Source organism: Silurus aristotelis (assembly GCF_946808225.1).
Source record: "Silurus aristotelis genome assembly, chromosome: 5".
Classification (NCBI taxonomy): domain Eukaryota; kingdom Metazoa; phylum Chordata; class Actinopteri; order Siluriformes; family Siluridae; genus Silurus; species Silurus aristotelis.
In genome coordinates this window covers 29658185-29675972 of record NC_139578.1, presented here as the reverse complement: position 1 = coordinate 29675972, position 17788 = coordinate 29658185, and the positions used below count along the sequence as shown (strand labels likewise).

The window sequence follows — 17788 nt, the reverse complement described above, 5'->3', positions numbered from 1 at the left end:
TCTCCTTTGACTTTCATGTCATTGTTAGTACTGTTGTTTGGACTCACGCATTCGAGACAAATATACGAGACAAAGTCCTCTCAAGACAAACAAACTCACACTGAAATTAAATGTACGCTATATAGACAAAGGTTTGTGAACCTTGGGTTCTCATTTGAGGATGGGTTCTCATTTGAGTATGGTTCCTCTCAAGGTTTCTGCCTCAGAGAATCCAAAGGAGTTTTTTCCTGCTAATTAGGTACACACAGTTCACTTGTGAAACACAATGTCATTTGTGAAAAGTGCTATAGCAATAAACTTGAATTACATTTTGTGGAGATTTGTGGAGATTCATTAAGACACAAATTTGGGTATTGATGTTTGTGAGGCCTTGAATGCAGTCAGCTTTCTCAGCTCATCATAATAGGGTTGAAGCTCTAAAGCAGGAGATCTTCCACATCTTCCAACCTATGGAAAGCAGATCTTCATAGAGCTGGCTTTGTGCACATAAGCATTGTCATACTGGAACAGGTTTGGGTCTCCTAGTGCATCTCAAGTGAAGGGGAAATTTAATCCAAAGACATCTTATACAATTGTGTATCTCAAATTTCCGAGAAGAACCTCATATGGCAGGAAAAGTCCATATATTATATTATACTATATTTTTTTCATATAGTGTATATATAGAGTCCCTGTCATACCCCATCCTGGGATTTTTTTTGTTTGCTGTCCCTCCGTTCATCATTCTGTCACTTGATTATATATTTTGAGATCACTGAGTCATCTGTGCCTTCTGGTATTGAATTTGATTCAAAAGCAGGAGAGTCGATTGTTTATTCCCAAAAGCCTATAAAGCGAGGAGGAGATATAGGTACATCATGTGACAGTCTGGATATTATTTGTGTGGTGGGTCATATTCTGTTAAACGTTTGTTTGAAATAAAATAATGAAAACATTATTTTCTAAAACACTTATTTTCTATCAATAATCATTTAATTGAGTGGTGACTATTGGTACTGCATGACTGTGCATGCTCTGTGCGATAAGTTCAGACACGCCCATTCAAAAAGCCAAGGTTTTTTTTCACGTTCCTATCCCCGAGGTTTGCTCATGTTTCTGTTTTTGTTCCAGGTGATCAACCTGTCAGAGAAGAAACATGACCTGACCAAGTTGAACCCTAAGGTAATAGAAATAGATCTGTTTGGAAATAGCTCAAAGAAAGCGCTGGAGTGTGTGGGTGGAGTGTGTGTGGGGTGGAGTGTGTTGACTGCGTTAGTCATCAAGGGCTTGAAGCAACACCCGCTCTGGCGTGCATACACTCGTGTGCAAAACACCACAAAAAAAAAGAAGAAAAATACATCTCTTTGGAAGGCCATGGGCTGTTAGAATACTCGTTTCTGATTGGCTTGAAGGAGTTCAGGTGCGAGTTTGTGCATTTCTAAAGGAACAATTTGCATTCTGAATGAAAGCACTGCCTATACATACTTGTAACCATAGCAACATCCAGTTCTATACAAAATGAGAGAGCGATTGCAAACCTTTTTCAATAACCTTACTGACCTTCATGGAATATTTACGGATGCATTTGATGTAGCTTATATGATCAGTACGGTGATTCTGTTTAAGAATCCTCCAGCACTGCGCGACTGGTACCACCTTCTCTCAGAATGAGAGGTGAGAATACTTCAAGGCTCTTCCCTGTTACGGCACCGAGGCGGTGGAATGAACTTCCCCTAGATGTCCGTACAGCGGAGTCCCTGGCTATCATTAAGCGACGGTTGAAGACCTACCTCATCCTGAAACACTTAAATTAGCACTTTCCAAGTTTGCTTTGTAGAATTCAAGAGTTATATTTGTATTAAGTTTGTACGTCACTCTGGACAAGGGACACAGCGGATCATCCGTCTCCATACCCTCTGTCCTCTACATCTCCCTCTTTCACCCCAACCACCTGCATGTCTTCCCTCACCACATCCATAAACCTCCTCTTTGGCCTTCATCTTTTTCTCCTTAAAGGCGACTCCATCCTCAGCATTCTCCTCCCGATATACCCCATGTCCCTCCTCTGCGCATGTCCAAACCATCACAATCGAGCTTCCCTCACTTTGTCTTCAAAATGTCCTACATGCGCTGTCCCTCTAATAAACTCGTTTTTCCTTAATGAACAAGCCGGTGGCAACTGTGCTGAGGAAAAACTCCCTGAGACGTCATGAGAAAGAAACCTTAAGAGGAACCAAACTCAAAAGCAAACCTCATCCTCATCATCGAATGTCCATTCATTACAGTTCCATCATTGTTGAGTTCAGTGATGGACGCTGTTCATGCAACCTGTGGTCCTGAACCACTGCAGCAGACTGCTGATATTAAGTCCATCACAAATTCATTCTCAGTTCTTGAGTTCTCTTCTTGTGGAACCATCGTCAGCTGCACAAAGTGTCTGAAGAGAAGAACAGGACTGGAACACTGGTTACTAGTTTAGAGATTTGATGATTTTATCATCTCTGATTTAATCAGTGAAACTTCTGGAGAATTTGATAACATTATCTGATTTGATGTGTTGCTTACAGTAAGTTTGGTCTCTACTTAGAGATATCTTGCTTGAGTTACCCTGATGTCTGTGATTTATTTATTTTTATTTTTTTGCTCAGACGTTAGATACAGGCTGGCCGGACCTCCACGCTCCTCCTCTGGATAAGATCTGTACCATCTGTAAGGCAATGGAAAACTGGCTGAACAACGACCCGCTGCATGTAGTGGTCATTTACTGCAGGGTGAGATTTCTCATACTGTACATATGGATAAAGGGATTTGCATAATCCAAAAATCAGTAAAAAGATGTGTGTGTGTGTGTGTGTGTGTGTGTGTGTGTGTGTGTGTGTGTGTGTGTGTGTGTGTGTGTGTGTGTGTGAAAAAAGAAAATAGTTTGACCCAAAACTAAATCTATTATGCCATTTATAAAAAAAATTCAAATGAGTAAATATAAAAGAGGTGAAAATAAAACCTTTAACGCAACACATTTATTTACAACTTCATTTCTTTAATCAGATAATAATAAACTCCTGCTAAATATATATATATATATTCATTCATTCATTCATTTTCTCCCGCTTATCCGTAATTCGGGTCGCGGGGGCAGCAGTCTAAGCAGGCCCCCGCCTTCGACTGCTGCCCAATCCTGACAGCACCGTCCCTTACAGTCCCTCCTGCAGGTGGTGAGCCCACAGGAAGGCGGCCCCACGTCACTCCGACGTCACGAACCTTGATATTTCCCTCGTAAGGGACCCCTGGAGCATAGAGGGTTAAGGGCCTTGCTCAAGGGCCCAAGAGTGGCAGCTTGGCGATACCGGGGCTTGAACCCCAGACCTTCCGATCTGCAACCCAGCGCATATATATATATATATATATATATATATATATATATATATATATATATATATATATATATATATATATTAATCATTAAACATTTACTGATGCACCAAGTCTCAAATCATGTACCAAAATCTGCCATGGTGCACAGATCCGACAATTAAAACAGTCCGTGTGGAAACACAGCAAAGGTTTCGTTTGGTCTCGATTTACATAACACCATAATTACATAATTATATATATATAGGTACTAGTTCTATTCTAGTCTAGTGCTATTAGTTATTAAAAGTGTTTTTCTATTATTATTTGGTAACTTTTTTGTTTTTTATTTTATTTATGTATTTATTTGTTTGTTAGTTTAGTTATGCATGCACTCAGAAACCTGGGTAGTAATGAGTTGTTTTCTGTGCTGCAGGGAGGTAAAGGCAGGATCGGTGTGATCATCTCTTCCTTTGTTCATTTCACAGACATCTCAGCCAGGTACCTCACTTCACATCATCTTACTTTATCATCTACATAGCATTACCACAGTTTCCATACTGTCATGATGTCTGTCTGTCTGTCTGTCTGTCTGTCTGTCTGTCTGTCTGTCTGTCTGTCTGTCTGTCTGTCTGTCTGTCTGTCTGTCCGTCTGTCTGTCTGTCCGTCCGTCCATCTGTCTGTCTGTCTGTCTGTCTGTCTGTCTGTCTGTCTGTCTGTCTACCAGTGTTGAATGAAGTACACAAATCCTGCACTCAAATAAAAGTAGAGATACAGTCATTAAAATTTGACTCCAGTAAAAGTAAAAATGTCCCTTTAAACTTTCACTTAAGTAAAAGTACTAAAAGCCTTCAAATGGCAAAAACTTAAGGATCAAAAGTACTATGATTTATTATGGCTATAATGTTCCTATTATCATTTTTGTCACAAGACTCTTTGCCTAATCGACTCAGTATGTATGTTGGTGATAAGTAGATGCCACCAAGCGCCAATCAAAACAAATATAAAACAGAGCGTGCGCTCGACCCTTATTGGTGGATTTCTGTGTGTTTGACCAGTTTGACCACTGATTTCACTACAGCTACATTTACTTCATTACTGTCCACCAAATGGCGTGTGTGTGTGTGTGTGTGTGTGTGTGTGTGTGTGTGTGTGTGTGTGTGTGTGTGTGTGTGTGTGTACTTTTTCCTTGACCATTGTTGCTCACCTGCTCATTTGCTTTAAATGTTAATGATCATACTGTATGTATTTCTGCTTATCTGCTCTGGACACACACTCCAGCTGTGAAGTGAACTGTGAGCTGGGCCTTTACCCTGCAGGAGGTTATTCAGTCCTCCATAATGTTTACTTAACCAGGACATTCTGCTTCTCAGTGCTGGAATCTCTAGCTTTACCACATGATCTCTCTAATACTGCATCTGTGTGTGTGTGTGTGTGTGTGTGTGTGTGTGTGTGTATGTGTGTGTGTGTGTGTGTGTGTGTGTGTGGTTTCCTATTGGTATGAATCACACCTTTCTCATGTTTATATCTGCATGTGTTACAGTGCAGATCAGGCCCTAGATCGCTTTGCTATGAGAAAGTTCTACGATGATAAAGTCTCGGCCCTGATGACACCCTCGCAGAAACGGTAACGACTATCTATCTATCTATCTATCTATCTATCTATCTATCTATCTATCTATCTATCTATCTATCTATCTATCTATCTATCTATCTATCTATCTATCTATCTATCTATCTATCTATCTATCTATCTATCTCATGACACATTGCTTTAGAGTATTATATTATTAGACAGTATTATATTAAAAACCCAGAGAAAGCCAGTGGGGGTGTAAACTTTTGAGCACTGTAGCTCAGATAGAGTTCTCCTGGATGCTACTGCGGTATGAATACACTTTCAGTGAGCTGTGTGTTGTGATGGAGTGAGAACTTTTAATTCAGCACTGAAACCTGCTCACCAGGTCCGTGTCTACGCTTTTAAACTCCATTAAGTAGGATGATTTATTGCGAAGGTTTTGAGTTTCGTGGTTTCGTGGTTTTGATTAAGTGCTCGTGGTTCTGTCCCGAAATACGGATTCTGTAAAATTCATTCCGTTACAGAGCCTCGTTCACTCAATCTGCCCAAATTTCTCTCATTTCCAGCACAATGACACACCTGGATCAAAGCAAGCAGCTGGGGAAATAGCAGCAGAAGCCAGGCTGGGCATTAATCCTGGCTCTTTTATCTTCATGTTGTTTTGTTTGACTCGGTGTCAGGTTGCTGCCATGAAACATACGCTTCAAATATGACACATGAGTCATCTTTCTCATCCTTTGACGCATTTGCATGACGTTTTCTTCTAAATATGGTTTTCCTTAACAAATTCTAATTGTTTAAAGATCATCAACATCAATGAACATCCCATCAATCTCTGAACATCCCAGTCCACATTGGGTCTCCATTTGCTCTTATAATAAGCTCCAGTCTTGGGGGAAGATGTTCCAGTATATTTTGTGGAGGATGTTCACCAGGGTGTTCACAGCATTCACAGTCATTTGAAAGGGGTTAAAGAAGCTTTATGGCTGGAGATCTTTTACTCCAACCCATGGAAAGCAGATCTTCATGGAGCTGGCTTTGTGTACAGGGGTACTGTCATGCTGGAATATGTTTGGGTCTCCTAGTTCAAGTGAAAGACATCTAAAGACCTTCTGCATCTTTGTGTTAACAGTTTAGGGAAGAACCATATTCCAAATCTTGTCCATGTATCTATACTCTGACCTGTTTTCTGCAATTCTCTGCTTCCTCTCTGTACCAGGTGCTGCTTTACCCCTTTAAAACCCTATCTATCTATCTATCTATCTATCTATCTATCTATCTATCTATCTATCTATCTATCTATCTGTCTGTCTGTCTGTCTGTCTGTCTGTCCGTCCGTCCGTCCGTCCGTCCGTCCGTCCGTCCGTCCGTCCGTCCGTCTATCATCTATCTATCTATCTATCTATCTATCTATCTATCTATCTATCTATCTATCTATCTATCTATCTATCTATCTATCTATCTATTCTTTCTTTCTTTCTTTCTTTCTCATATTCTCACTATTCTTTCCTTCCTTCCTTACTATATTCTTTCTTTCTTTCTTTCTTTCTTTCTTTCTTTCTTTCTTTCTTTCTTTCTTTCTTTCTTTCTTTCTTTCTTTCTATCTATCTATCTATCTATCTATCTATCTATTCTTTCTTTCTTTCTTTCTTTCTTTCTTTCTTTCTTTCTTTCTTTCTTTCTTTCTTTCTTTCTTTCTTTCTCATATTCTCACTATTCTTTCCTTCCTTCCTTACTATATTCTTTCTTTCTTTCTTTCTTTCTTTCTTTCTTTCTTTCTTTCTTTCTTTCTATCTATCTATCTATCTATCTATCTATCTATCTATCTATCTATCTATCTATCTATCTATCTATTCTTTCTTTCTTTCTTTCTTTCTTTCTTTCTTTCTTTCTTTCTTTCTTTCTTTCTTTCTTTCTTTCTCATATTCTCACTATTCTTTCCTTCCTTCCTTACTATATTCTTTCTTTCTTTCTATCTATCTATCTATCTATCTATCTATCTATCTATCTATCTATCTATCTATCTATCTATCTATCTATCTATCTATCTATCTATCTATCTATCTATCTATCTATCTATTGTTTCTTTCTTTCTCTCCTTTTTCTCCTATTCTCATTATTCCTTCCTTCCTTCCACCCTTCATATCTTGTTTGTTTCTCTTTCTTTCTTTCTTTCTTTCTTTCTTTCTTTCTTTCTTTCTTTCTTTCTTTCTTTCTTTCTTTCTTTCTTTCTTTCTTTCTTTCCAGCTTTTATTATTGCTCCTTCTATCTATTTTTCCTTGTTTTCAGTTTAGGAATGGTTTGTGTTTGATTGTTGTGATTACTGTTATAAATGTAGTGTCTTTTCAATCCCTGTTTATTATAAACTATCTGGTGATCTGAGTTTTATTGTGGTCCTGAATGCATAATCAAGACAGAGTGTAGAACACAGAAGCCCAAACAGAGCCATGTGAGATTTTTCTAAAAATAAACAGGTCAAGTGATAAGCAGCATAAAACACGCCAGTATTTTCCGCCCTGGATTGTGAACGTTCTGGTTGTTAGTTTGATCCGGTTAGAAGCGTGTGAATATTTTATTTATTTTTTCAGATACGTATGGATCCTGAACAGTCTGCTTAGTGGCTCCATGAAGATGAACGCCTCGCCTGTCTTCCTGCACTGTATAATCCTCCACGGCATTCCCAACTTCGACAACACCGGGGGTTTGTACTTTTGTGTTTATCAACGTAACTTATTACTCTCAAAAATGTTTTCTTTTTTTCGTTTCTCTCTCATCTTTTAAAAGTAACAGAAGTTCAGGTACAATGTGCACTTAAAGACTTTTACAGTAACAACAAAAATGGAATAAAATAAAAAATGAAAAGAATAAACAAAATTATAAATATATAAAAAATTATGCAGTCTTTAGCATAGAATAAATAAGTTAAAAAAAAGAAAATAAGAAAACATTTCAGTAAATAAAATTGTCAATTCAAATGGAATAATAAAAAAATAATACAAATAAAAAAGGAATAATTGTACAGTTTATGACATAAAACATGATAGAAATAAAAATATAAAAAGGCTAAAAAAATATATGTTCATTTATGTTTATGACATACAATTTAATTAAAAAAATAAAATAAAAAACTGACATTACAACAATAAAATACAGTCTTTTTTAAGTGTGAGATATAAAAAGAATTTAAGAATAAGAATAAAATAATCTACAATAAAACATAAAAGCAGTTCATGGCATGAAATAAAATCATTGGGTAAAAATATTCCATAACATAGAAATAAAATAAAATAAATTCAAAATTAAATTAAAACAAAAATTAAATGTGGTCTATGACATAAAAAGGATTAAAAGATGGTCAATGTTAAAATGAAATAAAATATAAAAAATGATTATAAGATTTAAAAAAAGAAAAAATATATATATATAAGTAAGTAAATAAATAAAAGTATACAATTAAAAGATAAAAAGAAATAAAAAATTTAATTTCATGAAAATTTTAAATATAAAAAATAAAAATAACATAAGGAGAATGCAATAATATTTAATATTTTGTAATATAATAAACTAATCATTGCAATAAAAATGAAAGAAGAACTTAAAAGTCAAAATACGGAGCAGCCCTTAAAACATTCCTTAAAATAGGAACAGTGCAACTTATACTGACTATTTCCAAAAATGGCCAGATGGAGCTTGTGCATATTTTGTACAAAATGTCCAAGCTCTAGTCGTGTTTTCTTTCGATTTAGGACTCGCCTCCTCAAGGTTTTTCTAAGAGTTCTTGGTCAATAAAGTGTTTTATTTTCATTTGAAAAAACAGTGTTCTGCAGAAAAACATTTCTCCAGAGTGTACAAGGAACAGCCTTTACAAGAACTAATTGAAGTCTGCTTAAGAGTTGTTACTCATCATACTGATTACTTTTTCAGATTTTCAATTTTTTTATTTACTCAAAACCTGCTTCCAGTTTTTTTTTACTGGAACCAACCTGTTGGAGCCAAATAACATTCTGAATGTTCATCTTCCTCTCCAGTGCTTCAGTCTACACAATTTCTATAATCATCTGTAAAATCATAGCTTAAATACAATTATGCTGACATATAGACAAATCTAAACAAAAGTTTGTGGACACCTGACCTCCTTTTTGAACATCTCATTCCACCTTTTTATCCCCATTTCCTGTTAAAACAACCTTTCATTTTTTGGGAAGATGTTCCACCTAATTTTGTGGAGAACATTTATTCAGTCACAAAGGGTATGAAGAGGAGGCCTGGGGTTCCAGTTCTAACACTGACACTGGAGACTCCTTCCATTAAACAATGCATAAAACTTGTCAATGTCAATCAACCAAGTCAGACACTTTGTACTCTTCGTCTTTCGGCTTCTACCGTTAGGGGTCACTACAGAGGATCATCCGCTTTGTACTCTAGATGTAAGGTATTCAATATTTATTCCTTGTGAATGTTACTATGGAAACGGTGACCCAAATGAAGCCATTCAGGGCCTTATATTATTTAACACTCCTGGAGATGCAGGTTGTATGTGTATAAACCATTATATTCTTGGTCCACCTGGAGCAGGTGATGTGAATACACCTGGTGTTTAGGTCACATATCTGGGCGTGTTTACACTCACACAGCCGGGGAAACTCATTCCACATTCAAAAGGCTGACAAGCGAACAGAAAGAGACTCTTTCTCTTTCTTTCTCTCTCTTCTCACATAAATACACACACCCATATATATATATAATATTTACATATAAAATATATAAAATTTTGTGACTTATAAAATATTTAGAATTTATTCTCATCATTTCCACTTTATTTTCAAGCTATTATTTTTTTTTTAAATATATCTTTTTTTAACATGCCACTAAAACACCATCGTAAAATCATATACCTTTCAAATACATTATAAGGACAAAGGTTTTTTTGGGATGCCTGAGCACAAGGTTGGTATTTACTTCTCATTCCACATTAAGTCTGCATATTAACGTCCACTCTTCTGGAGAGAGCTATCTGACTTCTCCACCCATATGTGGTTCTTCCTCAAACTATCCCCACAAATTTCTAGACACACCATTGTATAGGACATGAAACTTTTCCCTTCACTTGCTCTAGAGACTCTGCTTTCAGAGCAGGGGACAAGACGGCCTTAAGAACAGCAAGGGCCAAACTGTCCTTGGGGGCATCCAGGCGATCACGAACTCCAACATTACCTCACCAGATGTGCTGAACGACTTCTACACCCGGATTGAGGTACAGAACAAAGTAAAGGCGAGGAAGACCACCCAGTGACCAGGTGCTCTGTCTAACCAGAGCTGAAGTGAGGAAAACTCTATGCAGAGTTAACCCATGGAAGTCTGCTGGACCAGACAACATTCCTGGCAGAGTGCTGAGGGAATGTGCAGAACAGCTAGTGGATGTCTATACCGACATCTTTAACACCCCCCTGAGGAGCAGGGAGTGCCTCAAGATGACGACCATTGACCCTGTGCCAAAAAAGTCTACTGTCTCCTGCCTCAATGACTATCGTCCCGTTGCTCTGAAACCCATCGTGATGAAGTGCTTCAAGAAGCTCATCATGAGGCACATCAAGACACAGCTTCCACCCACACTGGACCCCATGCAGTTTGCGTATTGTTCAACAGTATTGCTATTGCGTATTGTTCTCCACGGACGATGCCATCTCCACAACCCTCCATTTGGCCCTCACCCACCTGGACAACAAGGACACATATGTGGGAATGCTGTTCATAGACTTCAGCTCAGCATTCAACACAATCATCCCTCAGCACCTGATTGAGAAGTTGAGCCTACTGGGCCTGAAGACCTCCCTCTGCAACTGGATCGTGAATTACCTGACTGGGAGACCTCAGTCATTCCAGATCGGGAACAGCATCTCCAGCACCACCACACTGAGCACTGGAGCCCCTCAGGGCTGTGTGCTCAGCCCACTGCTGTTCATTCTGCTGGCTCACGACTGTGTAGCAATGCACAGCTTGAACCACATCGTCAAGTTTGCCAATGACACGACTGTGGTTGGTCTCATCAGCAAGAATGACGAGTCAGCATACAGATAAGAGGTGCACCAGTTAACAGTTAACAACCTGTATCTGAATGTTGACAAAACCAAAGAGATGGTTGTGGACTTCAGGAGAGCACAGAGCAGCCATTCATCACTGATCATTGATGGATCCTCAGTGGAGATCGTCAAGAGCGCTAAATTCCTTGGTGTTCATCTGGAGGATAACCTCACCTGGTCACTCAACACCAGCTCCATCACCAAGAAAGCCCAGCAGCGTCTCTACTTTCTTAAAAAGGCTGAGGAAAGCTCATCTCCTTCCCCCCATCCTGACCATGTTCTACAGAGGGACCATTGAGAACATCCTGAGCAGCTGCATCACTGCCTGGTTTGGAAACTGCACCGTCTTGGATCGCAAGACCCTACAGAGGATAGTGAGGACAGCTGAGAAGATCATCAGAGTCTCTCTCCCCTTCATTATGGACATTCACACCACACGCTGCATCCGCAAAGCCAACAGCATTGTGAACGACCCCAGACACCCGTCACACACACTCTTCACCCTCCTGCCATCAAAAAAGCGTTTCCGAAGCATTCGGGCCTCACAACCAGACTGTGTAACAGATTTTTCCCACAAGCCATCAGGTTCCTCAATAGACAGAACTAAAATGGAACTCGCACACAAACACACACACACACTCATTCAACTGTGTGTTATCGAACTGTAGAACCTGAACTTAACACACACTCATTACTCATCTCAATCCATTCCACCATCATTTATTTATTATTTATACTTAACCATATAACACTGTTTACATGCTGTTTTTTGCACCTCTTGACTGCTGCTACTGCTGTTTGCACTGCATTGTGTTTACATTTACTCTCGGTTATAGTCTTTATAGTTCTCTTTGTACAGTACTGTATATTCAGAGTATACAGTAGGTTTACTGATCGGCCCTATCTTGTTATGTGTATTGTCCCACACTGTCTTGTGTTGCCTGTTTGTCTGTACTGTTTTTCATCTGCACTGTTTGCTCTCGGTTTCACTCGATGTACTTTATGTACCTTTATGTTATGTATTGTAGCTCTATGATGTTTAGTGTAGCACCGGGGTTCTGGAGGAATGTTGTCTCGTTTTTACTGTGTGCTGTGTACTGTGTACCACTGTGTATGGTGGAAATGACAACAAAAGCCACTTGACTTGACTTGACTGGAGTCCCAAACGTGTTCCAGAATGCCAATGTCAGTTCCATAGAGATCTGCTTTCCATGGGTTGAAAAATGTGGAGGATCTTCTGCGATAGAGCTCAATTAGGATGAATGTGAACACTGACTGCACCTCAGGCCTCCTAAACTCCTCTACATCAGTACCTGACTTTACTAACAGTTATGTGTCTGAATGAGTTCTCACACTTCTAGACAAAATCTAGTGGAACATCTTTCCAGAAGAGTGGAGCTCATTATAAAAGTAAATAAAAACTAAATGTGGGCAGAGATGCTCAAAAAGAAGCACATACCAATCATATTGTCAGTTGTCCACAAAACCCAGTGTCTCGTTAATGTAGTTGTGTAATGGTACATGTATATTATTCTTCTCATACTGTATACAGTAGATCATATGCACTGTGGAAAATGGACATTTGTATGCTGTTCACAATATATTGTGATTTTCTTCATGTTTTGCAGTGTGTCGTCCTTTCATCAAGGTGTACCAGGGGATGCAGGCTGTCTACGCCTCCGGAGTTTAGTGAGTTCCTCACCATTTTACCTTTTAGTGATGTTATCATTTCCTTGGAAAAAGAAAAAGCTCTGTGTATAAGTACATATAAAGGTGTCAAACAGCAAAGAAAAAGTGTATAATAAAATCAAAGTATATAATAACACTACTGTGGTTGTAGAAATGTTAAATATAGAAAGTGTATATGATAAATATAGTGTTTGGACCCCTAATTACATCTACAGACGAAGCACTGACTCCTTTCATAAATATTATATATAGACCTTTATTTCTACAGAGAAAACCTTGACATATCAAACATGTAACGTTTATTTATTTTTTTACAAGTATATTTATATAAAGCTTTGGTCAAACAAGTGTTTGCTAGTATATGTTGTTACCACAGTACTTGGACCCCTAGTAAAAAAATGTCCAACATGTTCCCCAACCAAACTCTCACTTAATGTTCTTAAATTCAATTGAATAAAATCTAGATGTAGAATCTACTAATAAGAAAAAAGATAGATGGATACAACCGATCGATCGATAGATGGTAGATACAGGAAAAGGTTTTTTATTTCTAGGCATGTACACCATTTTAAAACAACAAAGAATAAGAAAATGCTATGTATATAATATAAAAGTATATAATAACACTACTGGGGTTGTAAACAAAGTGATGTCATGTGATAAAATTATTCATTCTTATAACTTTGTACCAGCATGGCCTGGAGCGTTTTTTATTCTCTCTCTTATACTACAGCAATTTGACAACGTTACAATTATTTTATAATAGAATAACATAAAATTCCTGTTTTAACCTTATAGCAGGTATAACACTCCAGTGCTCATGTTAGTTCTCACTCTCCAGTGTTCTGTATTGTTTAAAGACTATAATCACACTCTTGATGTCACCCAAATGAGGATGGGTTCCCCTTTTGAGTCTGGTTCCTCTCAAGGTTTCTTCCTCATAACATCTAAGGGAGTTTTTCCTTGCCACAGTCACCATGGCTGATCATCAGGGATAAATACACACCGTTTACCTTCACTGTTAAATTCTGTAAAGCTGCTTTGAGACAATGTCTGTTGTGAAAAGCGCTATACAAATAAACTTGACTTGACTTGACTTAACTTATAAATGGCCGTTCCTTCATCAGCTTTTTTCTCCCTCAAAACAAATTAGATCATGAAAACAGACCTGGAAACCAACAAAAAGTTTGCCTCGGTTTTACATTTCCTGTAACGATGTGCTAACTCTGGAGCCTCCTTTCATAACAGTTATATATACCTTTATTTCTTCAGAAAAATCCTCAGCATATCAAAAATGAACTGTTTTTTTTACAAATCTACAGTGGAAACTTGAATTGCGAACTTAATTTGTTCCAGAAAAGTGCTCACAATGCAATTTATTTGTAATGCAAAATGGATTTTCCTATAGGAAATAATGTAAACTCCGACAATCCGTGCCACACACTCAAAAATATTCATGTAAAAACAATTCAATACTTATTTAACAATATTCTATCTATAAATTATTGTCCCTAATGTATCTAAAACAAATAACAATGATTAGTGCACAATATAAAGTACAAATAAAACAAATTCACCTCCACTTTACCTTCGTAAAGTGTCGTAGCTGGCGTGAAGGAGATTGGGGGGGTTATTGCTTTGAAGGTGAATCTCATTGGGAATTTGACTCTTGGGGGTTGTTTCTCTTGAACGACTTTTACTAACTTCAACCAACTTAATTTACACTCACATTCCAGTGAATCATCTTTTGACTCACTGGAATGTCTTTCCTTTTGTTCGCATCTAAAAAGAACCTATCCAATGACACTTGTACGCAAAAATAAGCAATAAGTTTGTGCGAATGCTGCCTGTATGAGGGATACATGCCGAATGAGGTCGCATTGTTTTATGCAACTAGAGAGAAAGAACCATCTTTTCAGTTTAGCGCGAGTCGTTCGCACGTGATGTTCGCAATGCAAGTTATCGTTCGTAAGTTACATTTTAATACAAACCTTTGCTCGTCCTGCAAATCATTCGAAAAGCATGTTACTCGTAATTGAAGGTTTCCACTGTACTTATATAGAGTTTTAAACATACAAGTTTTTGCTAGTATATGTTGTTAATACAGTACTTGGACCCCTAGCAAAACTTATAGACGTACATACTGTATGACTATAAAACAAACACTGGAGACTCCTCCTATAAATGTTAGCTAAACTAAGTGTATTTTGGTAAAATAGTGCTTGGACCCCTAGTAAAACCTACACAGAACTGACATACTAGCTAAACTTAGTTTATGTTGCTAATATAGTGCTTGGACCCCTAATAAACCTATAGAAAAAACACTGACACTGGAGACTCCTTCTGTACATTCTAGCTAAACCAAGGGTTTGTTACTAACATGGTGTCTGGACATAAAAAAAAACAACAACAGACAAAGCACTGACACTGGAGACTCCCTCCAAAAATGTTAGCTTTTAGCTATATGTTAGCTATAGACTCATTCTATATACAAATATTCATAAAAATAAAAAAAAACATACATCCGGGCAGCTCTATCAAAACAAAAGCAATTTATGTTTTCTGGCCAATCAGAATTCAATAAAGAATGACTTTACTGGAAAGGAAGTAGGAAGTAGACAGACAGGAAGTAGACCAAACTCTATTTGAATGAGAATATTGTATCTGTATTTGTTTTTTGTATGTCTAAATAGGGTTTTTTTTGTGACTGTGTGTGTGTGTGTGTGTGTGTGTGTGTGTGTGTGTGTGTGTGTGTGTGTGTGTGTGTGTGTGTGTGTGTGTGATTACAGTCACATCGGACCAGGTCACAGACACAAAGTATGCATAGCCCTGGAGCCGGCGCAGCTACTGAAAGGAGATATAATGGTATAAAGATTAACTCAGTACACTAAATATTTACACAGATTTCGTTTAACACATACTGGGGACCGAGTGATTTCTCCACACAACTACTTCCTGCTGGTTCACCTGATAGAGACAGGAAGTTTTTTGAATGAACCCAGGTCATGATCGCAGTAACCCGTCCACTATGGCCAAAAGTATTGACACACCTGACCCATATGTGGATCTTCTCAGTGGTGGACAGTAATAAAGTAAATGTAATTTGTTACTGTAATGAAGTCATTTTTCACATATCTGTACTTTACTGAAGGATTTCCATTAGGCAAGATTTTTACTTTATCTTCATTACATTTCAAAGTCAAATAGATAGATAGATAGATAGATAGATAGATAGATAGATAGATAGATAGATAGATAGATAGACAGACAGACAGACAGACAGACAGACAGACAGACAGATAGATAGATAGATAGATAGATAGATAGATAGATAGATAGATAGATAGATAGATAGATAGATCGTATTGGGTATGCAGATTATTAATTCATATAAAATATTTACTTTTTCCATCAGGAGCCATTAAAGACCAAATCATCCAATATTCAGAATCAACAGTAATTAAAATATTGTGCGTGTGTGTGTGTGTGTGTGTGTGTGTGTGTGTGTGTGTACAGGTAAAGTGTTTCCATAAAAGCAGTCCGTCTCAGCGAGATCTGGTCTTCAGGCTGCAGTTCCACACCGGGGCTGTGCAGGGGTACAGTCTGATGTTCGAGAAAGAGGACATGGAGCAAGCCAACAAAGGTTTACACACACACACACACACACACACACACACACACACACACACACACACACCTATCTATCTATCTATCTATCTATCTATCTGTCTGTCTGTCTGTCTGTCTGTCTGTCTGTCTGTCTGTCTGTCTGTCTGTCTGTCTGTCTGTCTGTCTGTCTGTCTGTCTGTCTGCGTGCGTGCGTGCGTGTGTGTGTGTTTTATGGGTTGTAATTTAGTCCCAGTTTTCCACCTCATGCTGAAACTCTGCTGTTGTTTGGATTTCAGATCCCAGATTTCCGGATTATGGCAAAGTGGAGCTGGTTTTCTCTGAAGGGCCTGAAAGGAGCCAAGGTATAATTCAGTGTTGTTCTCTTTCCACTCTGTGTCCACACACACACACACACACACACACACACACACACACACACACACACACGTCTCTTACTGTTAGCTGGGACACAGCATGCTGAGCTCTTCTGCTGCCCTGTCAGCACACTCTTTACACATTTCCCCTCAGAGAGAGATTCCCAGCAGGAGGGAGGAAGAAAGAGTGTGTTTTGTGTGTGTGTGTGTGTGTGTGTGTGTGTGTGTGTGTGTGTGTGTGTGTGTGTGTTTTGTGTCTGTGTGTTTTGTGTGTCTGTGTGTCTGTGTCTGTGTGTGTTGAAGCGAGAGACATTCCACCTCCTCACTCCAGCAGCCAGCAAGAGAGAGTGTGTGTGTGTGTGTGTGTGTGTGTGTGTGTGTGTGTGTGTGTGTGTGTGTGTGTGTGTGTGTGTGTGTGTGTGTGTGTGAATAGTAAATATACTGTGTAGTCTATTAGTCTATTCATGTAGGCACTGTATATATTTGTATATATTTATATACTGAAATCTAAAATCTGATTGGTCAGAAAGTGTTAATTCATCTTTTCATTCTAGTGTCTGCGTTTCTATAGCAACTGCTCACTCACTGCTACTCCTACGAACAAAAGTTTATGGACACCTGACCAAAAGATCTAAATGTCCAATTCCACATTTAGAGCCTGTTTGCTGTTATTATAATACGACTCGTATTCTTCTGGGAACATGTTCCACTAGATTTTGTGGAGATTTGAGTAAGATCTCCAAATACTGTGTCCAAATACTTTTGTTCATTAGTTTTTCTTTCTTTCTTTCTTTCTTTCTTTCTTTCTTTCTTTCTTTCTTTCTTTCTTTCTTTCTTTCTTTCTATTATATTTTATTTTATTATTATAATCAGAACTTAAGAATGCATCAACCGGTGTGTGTGTGTGTGTGTGTGTGTGTGTGTGTGTGTGTGTGTGTGTGTGTGTGTGTGTGTTACAGGAGCTGACCTGTGGCAGAACGGTGCTGATGTTTCGGTGGACTACAGCTCTACAGACTCGCTCACCAGATGGGACTCGTATCAGGACGTCTGCAACGGGGAAGGTAATGCTCCAAAAAAAAAATGTGTCCGACTGCGGCGTGTGTTTGCATTTTACTGCACAACGCTTCCTA

At 38.2% G+C, this 17788-nt stretch overlaps 1 protein-coding gene across 2 annotated transcripts in view; it reads left to right on the top strand.

Moving 5' to 3' along the window:
* Positions 1 to 17788, top strand: part of tns3 (tensin 3) — a 68591-nt gene that overhangs the window by 21724 nt on the left and 29079 nt on the right. For both annotated transcript variants that reach the window (XM_083542611.1, XM_083542610.1), the window contains exons 3-12: positions 1111 to 1161; positions 2628 to 2750; positions 3764 to 3828; positions 4871 to 4954; positions 7495 to 7607; positions 12615 to 12675; positions 15465 to 15540; positions 16192 to 16318; positions 16581 to 16646; positions 17618 to 17719. In XM_083542611.1, the coding sequence (XP_083398737.1) occupies positions 1111 to 1161; positions 2628 to 2750; positions 3764 to 3828; positions 4871 to 4954; positions 7495 to 7607; positions 12615 to 12675; positions 15465 to 15540; positions 16192 to 16318; positions 16581 to 16646; positions 17618 to 17719 (868 nt within the window). The remainder of the gene's footprint in view (positions 1 to 1110; positions 1162 to 2627; positions 2751 to 3763; positions 3829 to 4870; positions 4955 to 7494; positions 7608 to 12614; positions 12676 to 15464; positions 15541 to 16191; positions 16319 to 16580; positions 16647 to 17617; positions 17720 to 17788) is intronic.